Raw genomic sequence first — 18599 nt, forward strand, 5'->3', positions numbered from 1 at the left:
TGGGCCGGCGACATCATAGGGCCGTATTTTTTCCAAAATGAGGCCGGTCACGCAGTTACTGTGAATAGTGTTCGCTATCGTGAGATGATAACGAACTTTTTATGGCCCGAAAGGGAAGATATGGATGTGGACGATATGTGGTTTCACACAGCTTACGAAACAATGGCTCTTTTGCGCGAAAAATTTGATGGCCGAATAATCTCACGTCGCGGCGATGTCAATTAGCCACCAAGATCATGTGATTTGACACGGTTGGACTTCTTTCTTTGGGGTTATTTGAAAGAAAAGGTGTACGTCGATAAGCCAGCAACAATTCAACAGCTAAAGGATGAGATAATTCGGCATATTAACGGTATAGAACCTCAATTATGCCTCAGCGTCATCGAAAATTTGGACCATCGGATGGAGGTGTGCCACCGAGGCCGCGGCGGCTGTTTGATCGATATTTTGTTCCATACGTAATTGAACTATACCAATATTATCATAGTAAAGATAAATGACAATAATTTCCTAAAAAATTGTATTTTATTCAAAATCAACACCGGCCCTTAAAACTTAACCATCCTTTATATATAAACAAATAACCCATTATATAAACATTATTGTTGATATTTATGTATATATATATATCAAAAAATATATGTATATATACATATATAAATATAGCATAATATGTATGATATGTAAATACCGAGTCATTGGAAGATGACCAGCTGGAACGCGAGAACGAGAAACCACCAGTTACGTACAAAATTCGCCGGTTCTCATCCCAAAAACATATTTCATTTGTATCAGACAGAAACCGACCAAGAATGATGGAATAGAAAATTGCGCTCTGAGACTAGCTCTGACGTCAGAAATGAAAAGTATGAATAGGACGTAAAAAAGAAATGTCCAAATCAAACACAAATATAAGAATGATACAAATGATAAAGAAATTTGCGTTTATGCTAAATTGTAAAATAAACAACATTTTTATGTTTATTAGGAAAAATATTAGTGAATAAATATACCGTGAATATGTAAAACTAAAAGTAATCATAAGGTGTTTAACTGGTAACCCTGTCGACTGAAACTAGCAAAAGCAAAGTAGCTTTGTGTTTTTTCGTTTCGTTTTTTGAATCAAGGTGTCAAGCAGGTGTCTGTCAAACTCTAACTCATTATTGAAGGCGCAATCTTCTATTCCCTGACTCTTGAGCAACAACACTGAAATGATTCTAAATAAATAATATTGCACACGTTTTAGGCGTCTGATTTTATCAGAAAAATCTGAAGAAAACCTTCAATAAATGTCCACACAAGCATTTTTTGCCGAAGTGACACTATTGCAAAACATAACAAATTCATATTTTCACAGCGTTCTCAGAAAACTAAGGGTTTCATATCACATAATCTATGCTTAAAGACCAGTCACATGACCAATGATAAATTCTAACTATCATTCCTCATTCTAAACTTTTTTTTCAAGAAATTGATAGACAAAAGTTTTAATATTCTAAATATATACTCACCTTTAAATAGCAATTGCGAGTCTTGTGATATTTGGTCCTCATCTTCGGTTACATGATGGTTGTCATAACTATGGCAGTGTGAATCATTCGAAGATGGCAATAGACTCGTTACGCTGGATTTTGAAGTTCTGTGATGTTGGTGATAATGATGAGGCACATTTAGATGTTTTGTCGACACTGCGATCACTGGCGGTGAACCACTAATATTATTGATACTTTGTTGTCGTACGTTACAATTCTGCTGGGTGTCCTGCAATTGATTTGCCTGTAACTGAAAATAGCTCTTTGCATCGCAATTAGTTACCATGTTATTTTGTTTTTGTTGTACTACGCCATCAATAAAATGCATTTTTGAGGTATTTAATGGTGTTGAAAGAGGATCATTTGTGATTTGTTTAGCAATGATATTTCCAGTGTCGTGCTGCGTCTGAGAAACCCGCTCATTGTTCACTGAAACAAACATTGGTGTAAGTCGCGGCGTTAACGCTTTCAATTGCACGGAAGACGTAGAAGAATGCCACCACTGCAACTTTGCGATATTCCTTTTATTATCGCCAAACATATTTTTCGATGATATTGGCTCTACATTTTTAAATCGATCTGAAACAATATCACCTGTCATATTTTCAATATAAGTATCAGCATGATAGAGGTATTTTGGAGCTTTCGTATCGGTTGTATTATTGGCGCTGTTATTATGAGTTACTGCTGGATCTTGTGTTATTGGCGAGACGTTTCGACCTTCCCTATACTTAGTCATTATATTGCCACGGTTTGTTGCTCCGTGATCCCTGCAACGATCATTTTCGAGGCAAATATTTCTTTTAGATGCAGACATAATTCCTGTACGATTTAGCGAGTAGTTACTATGTTTGATGCTGCTGCTATTAACGTTACTTAAAGGTGCTGCTGTAGATTCTGCAATCTCGTCCATATTTACCGAACTTAAATGGTAATACATTAAAATGCAGGCGAAGACAGCATATCTTTTGTTAAATGTTTATGTTTTATAATAATTTCATTTTTTCGTATTATCAATCAGTAGTTCCTATTAAATTATTTAGTTACCAAGCATAACTTATTTAAGTAAATACGTCGATATTGACTACCACTTATAGTTTTTGATTACAAAGAATTCACATATTTCTTGTTTTCGTTTATATTTTGCAAGCAAATTGTTTTTCATTCCTTTTTTTTTGCTTAATTATTTAACTATATATATATATTTTTTTGTTTTAAGTATAATTTAAATTGAACGTACTTTTCTCATTTGCTTGCTATACCGTGGATTTCACAGTTATACTGAAACGAGCACGTCTTGTGCTGAATAAGACATTGTCAGCTTCGAAGTATCTCTGTCACCAATGTATTACTGCAGGTAAGATGCTTTATTACGAAATTTACGGCACAATTTTTATAGCGGTTACTACCAGATACGAATATTTTGTAGCCGCCAACAACCCAGATCACGATAAAAGAATATGTTGTACAGCCCGTCATTGTTTTTTTAGTTCTTACAAAGCGTACAACTTGCAAGAATGCGTAAAAAAGTAACGAATGTCATGAATAGAAGGCATTTATTTAATATTTTATCTTGATTGATAAATGTAGAGAGCTTTCCCAGTTTTTAGGTGATTCTCCTTTCATTAGCATGGAACTCTTGCTAGTGCCGACGCCCCTCTACAAGTCAAAGTTGAGTATGTATATGTTGAGTTATTGTATTCATTCGGGAATATATACAATCGATCCGATATTGGCTCATCTTTTACCCCGTTTGTGCGCTTTAACGAGGTGATAAAGTCAAAGTGAAACTGATGTCTTGTTTCCTGTATTTTCAGTGTTTTTTTTACTCTGCTAAGTATTTGCTTGCCCCAGGATTTATCTTTCTTTACAGCACTTACTCAGTGGAAACGCTAAACTAGGAGTAGCCACATTTAGATGCTCCCTTGCTCTTGTTCCGGCTGAAACCGTTAAATCAAGAATTGTCAAAGATTTTGGCGGCGACGTTATTGCTGTTAGTTGAAGCGTCGCCGCCACAACATAAGTTGCAGCTTCTCTCGCACAATTTACTACTGGTCCTGCTCCTCCGCTACCTTTTGCGAAATAAAATTGTGCAATATAGTGCTTTTGTATCCAAATGGTAAGTAAGATAGCGCAAATCACCGCTAAGCCAATTCGTACTACGACTCGCCACTGAATTATTGCCGTTCTAACAATGGATATTCTGCCTTTTCCAGCTGGCAAAATACAACGAATTACTGCTTTGTCTGCTGCCGTGGATAAGGATTCTGATGATGTGCCTGCTACTGTAGCAACAACTTTTACGTTTGCTGCTGCGAGTACACATGCACTCGATCGTCGGAGTCTGTCTCTAAATTGCCTTGATTGCTCACTTAGTTTTTGCACTGAATTCATTACGAAATGTGCGCACGTGTTTCAACCAAAACTACCCGTGACTAGAATACGTTGGTCGAAGTTACGGGAATACAATTATTTGCAAATATGTTAACTTACTTTATTTTGCCAAAAAGGTTGCTTTATTGCGTTCGAATTGCTGACTTGACTTAAGAATAAATGATAAGGAAAGTATGTGATGTACCTATATATCTAATTGTTTTTTAATAACAGCCACTATTTTTAATGAATTTTTCCCCCCTTTACGTATAGGTAATAATGAAAGTGCAATTTGTTCAAATATTCACATATGTCGTTCCGTGCACCCTCTCAAAAATTCCTATAAAATGTTGTGATGTAATCGCTCTGAAACTGGTTGAGGTTGAACAAATTTTAGAAAATTATTTGTCGATTGGTTATATACAAATGATTCGGTTAGCTTGTTGTTGTAAATGTTTGAAGTCCACACAGAAGTATCACGAAAACTAACTGGTTGTATCCCAAGCACATTGTTTGACTTCATATTCGAATTCGAAAAACAACTTTTTTGGGCCGAAATGTCCTAGCGGTACTTAGGTTAGGTTAGCGGTACTTAATACGGCAGGTTTATGCATTTGAGTAAATTTGAAGTTACATATAATTGCATGAGAACTGTTGTAAATCTGCAAAAAAAATAGAAGAAAAACAATTAGCCAATATAAAACTTATAATCTATATACATAATATCAAATATGTTTAATTTGAAAAAACGTTTAGATTTGCTGCAGAGTTTTTTGTGTTCCTTTTATTATAATGAAAGTGTCGATATAGATCTATATATAATAAATACATGATCCCGTGGATGTCCTGATTGCAGTATTTTGGCATGCCTGAAACTTACTCCACTGCGAATCACTAGTTCCAGGCGACCAGAAAGCGCAGCATAGTTCAGAATCGGTCGGTCGATTGCTTTAAATGTCGCCAGCAACAATTCTTGTATTTGCTTTAAGTACTGTCGGCAAGCGATTTGAGGACCTTGTTGAGGTTTTGGACTTTAATAGCATTTGCAGTTCTGTGCACAGAATACGAGAGCATACTATCGAAGGTGGCGCTCAAAATTTACCTGCGGTTTGACCTCGTTCGTCCGGTGGTAAAGAGAGTTGCCATAATTTAGTGGAGGAAAGTTGGAGATTCCTCGTAGTGGAATAGCAAGATTAACGATTACTTTGGAACACAACAGTGACTCTCTCTCTGGTGATTAGGGGAGCTTCGATATTTAGAAGCCGAAAAGAAAGGGTAAAAGGACACCACCGCAACGAATACCTTACTTTATCCTCCTGTTTTGAACTTTAATCTCGGAGAATAACTGACGAATGCCGACCACACAGATAATTCGCAGACCACCTCTTCAGCCAGCCACAGCTGGAGGGCCGACTGTAGAATATCATCTACCTTTACGAGGAATCCTACCCTCAATGGACCCAGGATATCAGCATCAGCATGTTAAGTCCGTCAGGGCCAATGGCTTTGAAAAAATTTAGATTTGTTAATGGTCACCTGAACCTCCTCACTGAAGAAAGTAAGTGATGTTCGGCAGTTTGTGCAGCCGTCCGGTGTCACGACGTTTGGATCTGTCGACCAAAGGATGCAATATAAATTGTTGGCTAAAATGGCTCGGTCATCTCTTCGGGTTCGACGAAGTGCAACTACTTAGGTCCCGGATCCTTATAGCAGGAATGGAGCGTTGCGCAGCAGCTGTGAGTACCTTGTGAAATGCGCGTTCGCGTACGCAGGGGATGGGGAAGGCGGGAAGATGCCCTCTGTAAATTCTGCGAGGCCAGTCCAATTTGCTTAAACGTATGACCGGTGATTAGTGGAAACGAAGTAGGCAAGTCTGTCAATCGACACGATAACGGGCAAGTGGTCTGAAGCATGCGATAACATATTATTTAATAGACCAGCGTTAGCAATTGTTGTATGGCGAGCTGCTGGAATTGCCTACTACCCTGGTGGGAGCGTCGCCGTTCACTGTGCTGAATGTCGAGTCGTCTATCTGCTCTGCCAAAAGCTATCCTCAATGATCGTTTGGCAGATTGAATGCCAGAGATCGTGGTGCGCATTGAAGTCATCTACACCCAAACGGTCATCACCTCACCCTATTTCAGGGCAGTATCCAAGCGTGCAACAGGTGACAGGAGGTATATATAATTAAATATTTCGAGTTCGGAATCACCTGACCTGACAGCTATAACTTGACATTCTAAAGTGCTGTCTCTGCGGTCTTTGTCTTCATCGATAGGACGATACTGCGCTGTGAGGTGGACTATAACCAGTAGGCCACCACCACTGTCTCGCTCGCGATGTTGTCTATACACGTTGCAGCCATCTCTGATTAGCAGGGAGGAGCACGCGAGAAATTTTGTTTCCTAGACCATAGCTATTGGGATTCCATGTCGGCTCATAAAATCGATTATTTCATCGATTTTGCTCGTGAGTCCGTTGCAGTTGAACTGTAGGAGCCAAAAGCGGTATGAGGGATACGTGAGGTTGTCTATGTTGGACCTCCTGTTGTTGTTGCAGCCCGGTGGTGGCAACCAGCCGCGCTACAGTGGGCGGTTGCAGATGCAGAGCTCTAAGGCAGGGAGCAACGTAGTCACGTGTCCCATCTCGGGGGGAAAGTAGGCCAGACCACCTCCGTAAATGGCACCATTGCACGAATTACATTTGGCTCATATCAAATTCCGAGGTACATGCCGTATGGCCCACTCCCTGTGCGTCTTGCAAGGCGACAACAATCCAACACGTTCCTGTTTAATGGTGGAAAGAGAGTATAAGTACATTCGTTGAGAAAAGAATGCATTAAGGCCAGAAGGAGCCTTCAACAAGCAAGAAGCAAACCTAACTTCTCAGAAGCCAGAAACACCTAAAAAGCTGTGCGACATCACCTCAAAAAAGCAATTAAAGAAAATAAGCGTCAAAGCTTCCATGAGCTTTGTAATGAAGCTGAAAACAATCCTTGGGGGACAGCATACAAAGTGGTGACCAGGTGGGGCCTAATCAGGTACTTAAACTGGCCTCTGTCCAGGCAACATAGACGTTCATACACATATTTAATAAATGCTTAGCGGAGGGAACGTTCCCATCAATATGCAAGCGACAATGATTGGTTCTACTGCCCAAAACCCGGCAAGCCACCCACGGAACCGTCCAGCTTTAGACCAATCTGCCTATCCCACTCTACAGGTAAATTATTGGCACGAATAATCTACAACCACCTCGAGAACGAGATTAATTCCGTCAATTCTGGATTATATGAAAACCAGTTTGGATTCAGGAAAGGAAGGTCCACCGTTGACGCTATGAATACTGCCATAAAAATATTGGGTTGGCAACTCAGTAATTCCGGATTTAAGTCATAGATAGCTTTAGTTGAATATTTAGGCTTGCAGACGTAGTGCAAATGTAAAACACATTTTGATATTTGATATTTGGCAATTCAGCTGTCACTAGTAAAACAAATTTTTTGATCGGTTGCGTAGTTTTCGTTTGGCGTTCGTTGAAAAATGGAAAATCTAAAGGAACATTTTCGTCATATTTTGCTTTTTTATTTCCGCAAAGGAAAACCCAAACCGCAAGCTCATAAAAAGTTAAGTGCTGTTTAGCCTTAAAAGAACGGCAGTGTCAAAATTGGTTTGAGAAAATTTCGTTCTGGTGATTTTTCACGCAAAGATGAAAAACGCTGTTGTTGTTGTTGTAGCAGCATAAACATTCCACATACTTACATACGGTGAATGCTGCTGGAGTGACGGTCCTTGGCCGGATATAAATTCGGGTCGTTTCGGTAACGTAGAACCAACTGTCGTGAAAACGAAAACGCTCTGGTTGTCCAGTTGAAGTTGATGACGTCCTAATCAAAGCAATAATCGATTCGGATCGTCACAGTACAACACGTTAGATTGACATGCATTGAACATACATTGAAAATCACTCAAAACAACTTGGCTATGTTCAAATACTCGATACATGGGTTCCTCGCAAACTGAATGACACGCAGTTAATGCAACGCATAGACAGTTGCGATTTGCTAAAGAGACGTACTGAAAATGATACATTTTTAAAGCGACTGATAACTGACGATGAAAAATGGGTTGTTTACAACAACATCAAGCGGAAAAATCGTGGAGCAGGCCAGGTGATCCAACTCAAACAACATCAAGAGCTGATATTCTTCAAAAGAAGGTTTTGTTATCAGTTTGGTGGGATTACAAAGGAATTGTCTACTTTGAACTCTTACCACCCAACCGAACGATCAATTCTGATGTCTACATTGAACAACTAACGAAATTAAACAATGCAGTTGAAGACAAGCAGCCCGAATTGACGTATTTCATCATGACAATACAAGGTCACACCCATCTTTAGCCACTCGGCAAAAATTATTGGAGATTGGTTGGGATGTTGTGCCACATCCACCATATAGTCCTGACCTTGCACCATATGATTACTTTTTGTTTCGGTCTTACTGATTCAGTTTTTTGCTAATAAAACCAGAAGTTTTATGAACGTGCGATTATGATGCTATCTGAAATATGGCAAAAGGTCATTGATTAAAATGGGCAATACATTACAGAATAAAGTTATTTAGTACCATGAAAAAATTGTCTTTGATTTTCTAAAACAAATCCGCAATTACTTAGTTGACAGCCCAATAGCATAACAGGTAATAACTGGTACCCGATGGCTCGAAAGTTCCAAAGAGTATTGCTTAGTATTAACTCTGGATATAAAAAAACGCATGCAATAGCGAAAACTGAGCGAAAATCCTTTAGGCACGGGACAAGATTGGAGTATCCCCTTACCTGCGAGCAATTATACGAGAAGTAGAGTATTTTGAAAAATAATAACGCCATTTTCATTAATATTTTAACGTCTTTTCGTTATTGGACGCAAAAAATAAACGAAAATTTTTAATAATTCTGTATTTTGAAGCGAACTTAGCGACCAAAATTTGGCTGCCGCACTTAATTCAAAAATCTTGTTATTGAAGTGGTTTATTCGTAAGGAAAGGAAAATGATTGCGAAATAACGCCGAACAAATAATTGTTTAACATAAAATTTGTTTATTTACTTCGTAACAGCTGGTACCGAAACATTAATATTTGGCATTTGAATATGACAGCACTTTCAAGTTTTCCTGGATTCAGTCATAGCAAATTTTTCATAGTCGCAGCGTGGGTTGTGTTCGTAAATTTTCTAAAACGGACTCATTGAAAAAGGAGATTAAGATTTGTGGCTATACAGGAGTGTTATATACATATATATATGCATATATGGTCATTAAGATGCATCTTTCCTAAGAAAGAAATATAACGGGAAAACCCTGAGTCATTCCAGCAAAGTAGAACCGGCTGCTATGTGAATATTTGGCTCAGGACGACTAACGTTTCAAAAATGGAACGTCCAATTTTGTCCTTCAGTCCAGAATTAACATTCCGTGTGATTAAGATGCATCTTTCCTAAGAAAGAAATATAACGGTGTTGAATTGCAAGATCGTGCTGATTTATTCATATCGGCCGGTCGTGAAATTGAGGACTCACTTCGTAATTTCTGCGAATTAACCCGAAGCACTGAAACGCCAGTCATGTTTAATGATATTTCAGAATCAAAAAGAAACTACCACAATCTGACGTTCTAGCGCCCACCCTTTTTAACCCGTACCGCTCGAAACTCCCTTACGACGAGCAGTTGCAAGAGGACATATATATAATATATATGTATATATATAGATATGGATATAGAAGATATAGATATAAATAAGATATAAATATATATCTATTCTAGCACGATTTTGCAATTCAACACCGTTATATTTTTTTCTTAGGAAAGATGCATCTTAATGACACGGAATGTTAATTCTGGACTGAAGGACAAAATTAGACGTACCACTTTTGAAACGTTAATGGTCCTGAGCCACATATATTCACATAGCAGCCGGTTCTACGTTACTGGAATGGCTAAGGTTTTTCCCGAACAAGCGCTGCTCATCTGTGGTCACAGATATTCCTTTGACCCAAAATTTACTACTGCTGCTTAAGCCAAAAACGGCTCGACACGAACAAGACATCGGTTAGATGTAATCCGTACGACACAGGGGGTTTTTTTAGAAGTCTATATACTTCTGCATGCGCTTAAATTTCAAAGCACTTTTGACACTCAGAAGTGAATATTTATGTATTTATGTATATATATAATTATCTTTTTAAAATAAAGAGCATACATACATACTTACAATATTTAAAGCTAGAAATAGAATGAACTATTAAAAGGCTTAAACAGCTTCTTCAGGCGTTGAAAATCGTTGACTTCAAAATTTATTTTTCATGTTGCGGAACAAACAGAAATCATTAATCAAATCATTTTTGTGAGGCGTATGACCCATTCATCCTATATTTCAGGTGCTCAAAAACTCTCTTGTGTGAGCCGATACGTGAGAGCTCGAATGGCTCGTTCCCACGACCGCGGTTCTACATAACCGGCACGATCCGGATTTATATTCGGCCAATGACTGTCAGTTCAGCCATACCATATTTATGTATGGGGAATGTTTATGCTGATATAACAACAATAGCTTGAATTGCTTTAGTGAAGGATGATTGGTTTTCTTTAATTCTCTGAAAACTTCTGGCAAAGAAATGGCTGTCTATCACTCAGAATTGACTGTTTTATGTTTTTCTAGTGGTACATTGTCAAATTATGCGGTATCCAATGAGACGAAAGAATATTCATTCAACATGGAATGTATGCTGGTGCCAATAATGCCTAAAGATGACTCTATTTCGTTAAACATGGCATGGTAATCTGTGACACTGCCTCAATAATCCACGTAAAAAATCGTCGTAAATCGAGACATTAAAATTTTCACAATTGAATTACATAGAATATTTTGGGCCAAATTATATTAATTTTTCCAACTCACTGAGAAAAGAACAAATAATACTCATAAGTGAAAGCGGTATATGTAAGTTTATGATAAAACTATTTAATTGCAGGCGATGAAACAATGAGCTCTATGAGCTTTACGACGACATAAACATAGTGCAGCGCATAAAAATCCAGCGGTTACGTTGGCTGGGTCATGTCGTCCGAATGGATACAAACGTCACGACTCTGAAAAGTTTCGATGCGGTAGCAGCTGATGGTAACAGAGGAAAGATATGTTAGCATGAAAAATAAACGACTGGCGCGCATTGTTAAGCTCGGCCAAAATCACGTAAGCGGTTATCACGCCAATCAAGAAGAGTAGTAGTAATATATTTATTTATTCAATACATTAAATACATTTAACAATAACGGAAATTCATATAAAATTAGACTAGAATAAATAGAATCATACACATTTAACATTTGATATTGTATGTCTGCAAAGCACTTCAACTTTGAACTAAGTGAATTCATTCTCTATACGTTTAATAATTACAAATCAATTTATAATGAACGAAATAATTATTTCCTCTTAAGAAATTTATTTAAATTATTACCGATAAACTTGAACATCTTCTTCAACGAATTAAGCTTCAGTAAGCCGCCTCTAGCTGTAAAATGCGCCAAATGCGAATCAAAATCATGTGTTAATGTCTTTTGCCAATTTACCTATTAATAGGGGCAATTCAATCAAATATTAATAGACGAGGGGCAAAAAAGTATGGGAGGATACATAACTACAACATTGGATATTTTAGTCCACTTCTTAATCGAATGCGAGATGCCTGCCCTACTGCTTCCTTACCCAAGATGCGAGGGAGTCTGTTTGTCGGTAGACAAGGTACCGTACATTTAAAATCATATGGGTACAGAGAGTATTGAAAAACTGCGGTAACAATCCTGTTTCTAGGTGGGGCATATAGTTTGGGGTGTTATTAATTAAAACTAACTTTTTTAGAAAGAATCACAGAAGTTTCTCTTTTGGCTCATATCCATCAACACCCCATATCTGAGCATCGTACAACATTATCGACATGGACGCAGCGCAGACAATTTAATTTTTTGGAAATATTAATCCTCGGATTGTATCTCGGCATTTATTGCAAGTTTTGCCTCAGAAAGTGTTTGATCCAAATGTTTTATGTAATAGTTTAACATTTTTTTATTTATATATTTACTAGCGGACCCTCTGCCTGCTTCGCTAGGCATATCAAAATTAGAAATGAATAATGAACACTCGATTTAAATTCACTCTATGTGTATTTATTCTTTTTTTACAATATAAAATTAATGTTAATTTTAAACTTAAACTAACGCAAAGCCTTTTCGTAAACTACATTTTTTGTTTTGCCCTGAGTTGTGGTATAAATAAACAGAACTGATGGCTTTCCTACACGTGAACATGATACATATAATTGTTCGTGGGAGAGGCATGGATATTCTAAGTCAATTCCGCATAATTCCAGCGATTGTCCTTGTGCTTGAGCCAAAATATTCAGATGATAGATTGTCTATTTCAAAATTTTCACTTGAAATGCTTGATGCCGAAATTACCTTAAAGGTCGGCATAAAATTATATCTTATTATATTCGTCGCACCAAAAGACGTCATTTGAAAACATGAATTATACATTTGAATGTGATCCAAAAAATGATTTGATTGAGGTGTTGAGCCAGAAAGCAGTGAAGCTAATGGTTCTGGTGGATATTGTAATTCTGGTAGTCGTACTTTTCCAGAAGTACAACACATTACAGGAGGTTCAGTTTTAAATTTCACTGCATTACAATATTGACATATTTTGTCCATTGCGCCAATAACAACAAATTTATGCAAACTATAATCAATGGCATTGTTATATTGAAATCCAGCACCGTTCAAATCAATATTAACATTGATTCGTGCTGCTCGTTGTCGTCTTTGTGCATTTTCATTAACATTTCTTGCTGCACGATGCGCTTGCATTCTTAATCTATCTCGGTCATTACGTTGTATACGTTCTTCAGGTGAATGGCCTGAACGTGATCTGGCCATACGTTCCCTTTGATTTTGGTTTTGAATTTCTCGCTCTTCTTGTGATAGATTTTGCCTTTCATTTGATCTATTTTGGGTTCTACGCGACCGACGACCAATATCATTTCTTCGCGGGCGTGGCATTTCTAAAATAAAGCGACGAAAATATAAGTAATATAATTTTCTTTTTTCTATTGCTGAAATTAAATTTCTAATTCTTTTGGCCGCATAAGTTGATTTCAAATAAGTTAAAACAAAATAATTGAAAAGTAATGAATTTAATCAAAAAAACATGAAAAACTTACAATGTGCATTACAATCGCTAACAACAACGAAACCACCGTTTTTTTTTTATTTTCACTGATTATTAAAGTTTTACGCACAATATATTTTATTTTTATAAATTTTTTCCCAAAAAAAAAAAGAAACAACAATGAAAAACACACTTTAAAATTGTTGACCACTCACCAAATGGTTTTGATACAGCTGATTATGTTGACCTCAGTATATCCAGTAAACAAACTGTGGTGAAAGTCCTTTATAAGGACCAAGTTTATAGTGGTGAAGTTTTAAGTACAACACAATTTTCTGCACGCAAGGTTGCTCTTGGGCAAAAATAAAGAAATCTTTAGAAATCATAAAAAAAAGTGGCAAATTTTAGAGAAATTTCTTAAAGAAAAACTAATACATGCATTTACTTGAATAAGTAAACACCAAAAGTATACTAAAATGACTATTTAATGCGTTGTTTGACACAAATTTATATTATTGCTCAAAACCCTCTGCGCGCTGTCGCTGTCTTTTTGTTTCTGTATAGCATCGCGGTGAATTCACGTTATTCAGAAAGTTGGCAACAGAAGAAAATTGAAGAAAGTACATATTTTGCTCATATTTGCTATTTTAGTTGTTAAATGAAAATGTGTTTCAGGTACTTTTTAATGTTGCAACTACTCTTTGGTTTTGAAACTGCTTACATTCACAAAATAATCCCACTCTTTTAAACACACATACAAATACAAGGTGGCTGATGAATTTTGCTACATTAAGAAACTCAAATAACTTTTTTTTAGTGTATGGAATTCATTTTTTTTTTTTCAAGTTAAAGGTCATTAAATTTTATTAAATGTAGCTTAACTAGTTTTAAAAATAATTGAATTTAAATGCCCCCCATGCTCGTTGACACAAGTGCGGCATCTTAGTAAAAAGTTGTTCATTGCTGCTTTGAGAGTTGCGACAGGAATAGCCGCAATTGTTGCCCGAATGGATTGTTTTAGTTCATCCAAATTTGTTGGCTTTGTTTTCTAAACTTCTTGTTTACATAAACCCCACAAGAAAAAGTCAGGTGCAGTAAGGTCAGGCGACCTGGGGGCCAACGAAATTCGGAGTTTCTTGAAATCAGTTTATTGGGAAATTTTCGTCGCAACTCTGTCATAACAGTCTGGGCTATGTGAGACGTTGCCCCATCTTGTTGAAACCACACAGAGTTGAAAGGAATTCTCTTTCGGCGTAGTTCTGGATAGAAAAATTCTTTCAGCATTTTCAAATAACGGTCTCCAGTAACCGTAACGGTGTGACCATTTTCTTCAAAAAATATAAGGCCCGACAATACAGCGTGAAGAAACCGCACACCACACTGTCACGCGAAGAGGATTCAATTCCGTCTCGTAGAGTATCTGTGGGTTAGAAGTACTCCATATTCGACAATTTTGTTTGTTCACATTGCAGTTTAAATCGAAATGGGCCTCATCAGACATGAAAAGGCAATTTAACATGTTTTGGTCTTCTTCCACCATTTGCAGGATCTTCTGGCAAAATTCCAAGCGAATCGGCAAGTCTGCTGCATTCAGTTTGTTAACCATTTGAATTTTGTAGGGAAATAGGTCTAAATCTTTGTGCATTATTGTTTGCAAAGACTGTCGGCTGACACCAAGTTGAGCAGATAAGCTTCTTGTTGAAACCCTTGGATTGCTTTGTATAGCTGCAGCTACAGCAGCGATCGTTTCCTCCGTCCGAACTGGTGGGTTTCGATGATAAGGCCTTCTTGCGACTGTTCCTTGCTCAGCAAAATTATTCACCAGTCTCATTATGGTCCATCTGCTCGGGGGATCACCGCCAAACATCCGCCTGTACTCTCTCTGTACCAAAACTACGGACTACAGTGCGTGATAGCGGCGGACTATCCAAATTCTTGTTTACGTGTCCCAGTTATCCATTTTAATACATTTTAAAGATCAATCTGCAAATTAAAACAAAAATGGAACAGATAACTTAAAAAGAAAAAAAGTTATCCAATTTTTTTTTGGTAGCGGCTTTCATCAGCCACCCTGTATAATTATTTATTTTGGTTTTTCCACTCGTCAAAGCAGCACATAAGGCTGCATTATTTAATTATTACCTAATACAAACTTGTTCTCTTTTAACAATGATAATATTACTATGTGAATTCAAGTAAATATGCATTTTTGAATTAAATCCTGAGCATTTGTCTTCAGCGCTATACCAATGCTCGAACACTTGGAGCATGAACTTTACAGAAGTATTGTAACAGAAATCCCTGAGAGCGCTATTTTAGTTATACCTGCTTTTAGGCATTTATCTCGTAAACGTACGTTTGCTCATATAAAATTTGTAAAAATCTGGCAACTACATACATTTGACAACCCACTTGCTATCTACCATTTTGAATTTCATACTTATTATAGCTAACGAGATTGATTGAATAAAGACAAGCTAACAAATTACAAGCTAACATAGGTTATGGGCCCAGCCCCCGAGTAAAAGTTAAAAGGTCTGAAAATAATAACGTTGTTCGCGGAACACTAAAGTCAATCGTTTGTCGATTGTGCGCAATAAAACGCGGTATCAGTTTTTTTTTTTTTTTTATCAATTTCGTTCGTCGATTGACAAAAAAAAAAAAAACGTAACCTCTACTCAACATGAGCCACGCGATGCAGCTTGAAAAGCTTAACGGCGAAAATTATTCCACGTGGGTATTACAGATGAAAAGTTGCTTGATTACCCAAGATTTGTGGAAGCCAGTGGTTACAGAGTGTCCAGCATCGGGTCAGGAACGAGATCGGTGGTTGTCGGACGATGAGAAAGCGCTGGCCACAATTACTTTATGTGTGAGACCATCAGAATTACTGAATATCAAAGATTGCAAAACAGCGAAAGATGCATGGACGGCATTAAGCGAGCTATATAACGCGTGTGGACCTGCGAGGAAGGTCAATCTCTTCAAAAGACTAGTCAGATTCAAGTTTCACAGCAGTGAAAAGTTTGCGCCTCAAATAAATGAATTCTGCTCAATAGCAGAAAACTTGCGCGAGATTGCAGTTACGGTTCCCAGTGACTTGCTTTCAATTTTGCTTTTATGCAGCTTACCGGACGACTTGGAGAGTTTCGTCATCGCAATCGAAAGCAGAGACAAATTGCCAACATTGGATAACCTAAAAAGTAAAATACTCGAAGAAGAGCAAAGACGTGGTGACAAATACGAACCAAACAGCGAGAAAGTTCTAGCGATGAACTCAAAAAATGGTGTAAGAGGAAATAAAAAACCGCAATACTCGCAGCAACAACAACAACGATCACGAGGAGCCGATAAGCAAAATAACAAAGTCAAGTGCTACGAGTGTGGAAGAAGGGGCCACATACGTGCTGAATGCAGAAGGCGCAAAGATCAACCTGCTCCAGTTGCACTAAGTGTAGTAAATTTGCAGAGCAAAACGGATCAAAAAGTGTGGATATTGGACAGTGGTGCTTCGTCCCATATGTGCCCACATAAGTCATTCTTCAATAAGTTAAGCAAACACTCGCAAAAAGTGTACTTAGCAACGGGTGAAGAAGTGAGTGCGACGGGGATAGGTACCATAAAATTAAAGTCAAGTTTCACAGAATTGATTTTAAATAAAGTGTTGTACATTCCGGACTTACAAGCAAACATTATATCATTGAGCAAAGTGATAAAAAATGGAAATAAAGTGTATTTTAATGAAACGAAAACAGAAGTAAAAAGCAAAGACAATAGAACGGTTTTCGCGGCTAAAGAAGACAACGGTGTGTTTTATACCTATTTAGAAAAACCAATTAGTAACAACAACAAAGAGCAGCTAATGACAATGAAAGAGAGCGAATTAAAATTATGGCACCAACGGTTCGGTCATTTAAATTGCACGGACTTACTGAATCTGTCAAAAAGGGAAATGGTCCGTGGATTGGAATTTCGATCAGTAATTATATCCGAAAATATAAACTGTGCGTTATGTAAAATAAGTCGTAAACCATTTCCAAATTATTCCAGTGTCAGCAGCTCGAAATTGCTAGAAATCATACACAGTGATATATGTGGCCCAATGCGTGTGCCTTCACAAGGTGGTGCAAAATATTTTATCACTTTCATCGATGATTTCTCTCGCTACGTTTAAGTCGATTTTTTAAAGAGAAAATCAGATGCATTCAATGCATTTAAAACATTTTTAAATCAAGTTGAAAGGCAGACTGGTAACAAAATCAAAAAATTGAGAAGTGATAACGGTTTAGAATATGTGAATTCTAATTTTAAAAATTTTTTGGATAGCAACGGAATCGTACACGAAACAACCGTCAGCTACACTCCACAGCAGAATGGTACTGCCGAAAGGTCAAATCGGACGTTGGTGGAGATGGCAAGATGCTTGCTAGAGATGTCAACCCTTCCTCAGTATTTATGGGCCGAAGCAGTAAATACCGCCGCATACATACGAAACCGTTCGTGCACAAAAATACTAAAAAATAAAACGCCATTTGAATGTTGGGTCGGTAGAAAGCCTAGTGTAAAACATTTTAAGGTATTTGGTTGTGAGGCCGTTGTGCTTGATAAGAGAAACAAAAAATCTAAATTTGAACCAAAAGGTGTAAAAATGGTGTTCGTTGGATATGCGTCTAACACAAAAGGCTATAGACTTTTTGACTTAAAAGAAAGAAAAATCGTAATTGCAAAAGATGTTTTATTTTTTGAAGAAACTTTCGATAAAACTGAAAACGAGGACAAAATAGAAACAGAACGAAAAGAAGAAGAACAGTATGAAATAGATTTCGGGATGAAAGAAGAAAATAAAAGTGGCGAAGAAGCAAAAGAAACGGAACTCGAAGACAATTTTTTAAGTGCGAGTAGTGACGATAATGATCATGACTATGATGACATAGAAACAATTGCAAATCGAGTGGTGGCGCGAAAAGAGCAAAATCGGTCAATTTCGGGAAGGTTCGGTGAATCGAAAAGAGTCATGGGACATAAAAACCGTTATTTACACGCAGTAGTTGAGAAACCCAATTCGGTTAAAGAAGCACACGAATCGTCACAAAATCGGGAATGGAAAAATGCAATGCAGACTGAGTATAACGCGCTTACGAAAAACAACACATGGAGCCTTGTAACCTGCCCAGAAAACAAGAACGTCATTGGATCGAAGTGGGTATTTACTACGAAACATAACGCTGATGGCACTATTGATCGGTATAAAGCTCGTTTGGTGGCGCAGGGCTGCACACAAGTGGCCGGCATTGATTACACAGACACATTCGCCCCGGTGGTAAGGCACTCTACTATACGTCTCATTTTGTCGCTGGCAGTGCAGTGTAAGCTACTAGTCAACCACGTCGATGTTGTTTCGGCGTACCTTAATGGCGATCTGGAGGAAGAGGTGTATATGAGGCAACCAGAAGGCTTCATAGACAAAAAT

The 18599-nt window shown here is 37.6% G+C and overlaps 1 protein-coding gene across 5 annotated transcripts in view; it reads right to left on the reverse strand.

Annotated features, from left to right (window-relative positions):
• The window catches only part of LOC129249814 (polyamine-transporting ATPase 13A3), a 226877-nt gene that overhangs the window by 139744 nt on the left and 68534 nt on the right, over nucleotides 1-18599 (reverse strand). For 2 of the 5 annotated variants that reach the window (XM_054889464.1, XM_054889463.1), the window contains exon 2: nucleotides 1512-4567. In XM_054889464.1, coding sequence (XP_054745439.1) covers nucleotides 1512-2472 — 961 coding nt within the window. In that variant the 5' untranslated portion in view covers nucleotides 2473-4567. Of the gene's footprint in view, nucleotides 1-1511; nucleotides 4568-10174; nucleotides 10666-18599 lie in introns of those variants that run through there. The other 3 variants (XM_054889466.1, XM_054889465.1, XM_054889470.1) reach the window with 3 other exon arrangements.

Source organism: Anastrepha obliqua, chromosome 6 (assembly GCF_027943255.1).
Source record: "Anastrepha obliqua isolate idAnaObli1 chromosome 6, idAnaObli1_1.0, whole genome shotgun sequence".
NCBI lineage: Eukaryota > Metazoa > Arthropoda > Insecta > Diptera > Tephritidae > Anastrepha > Anastrepha obliqua.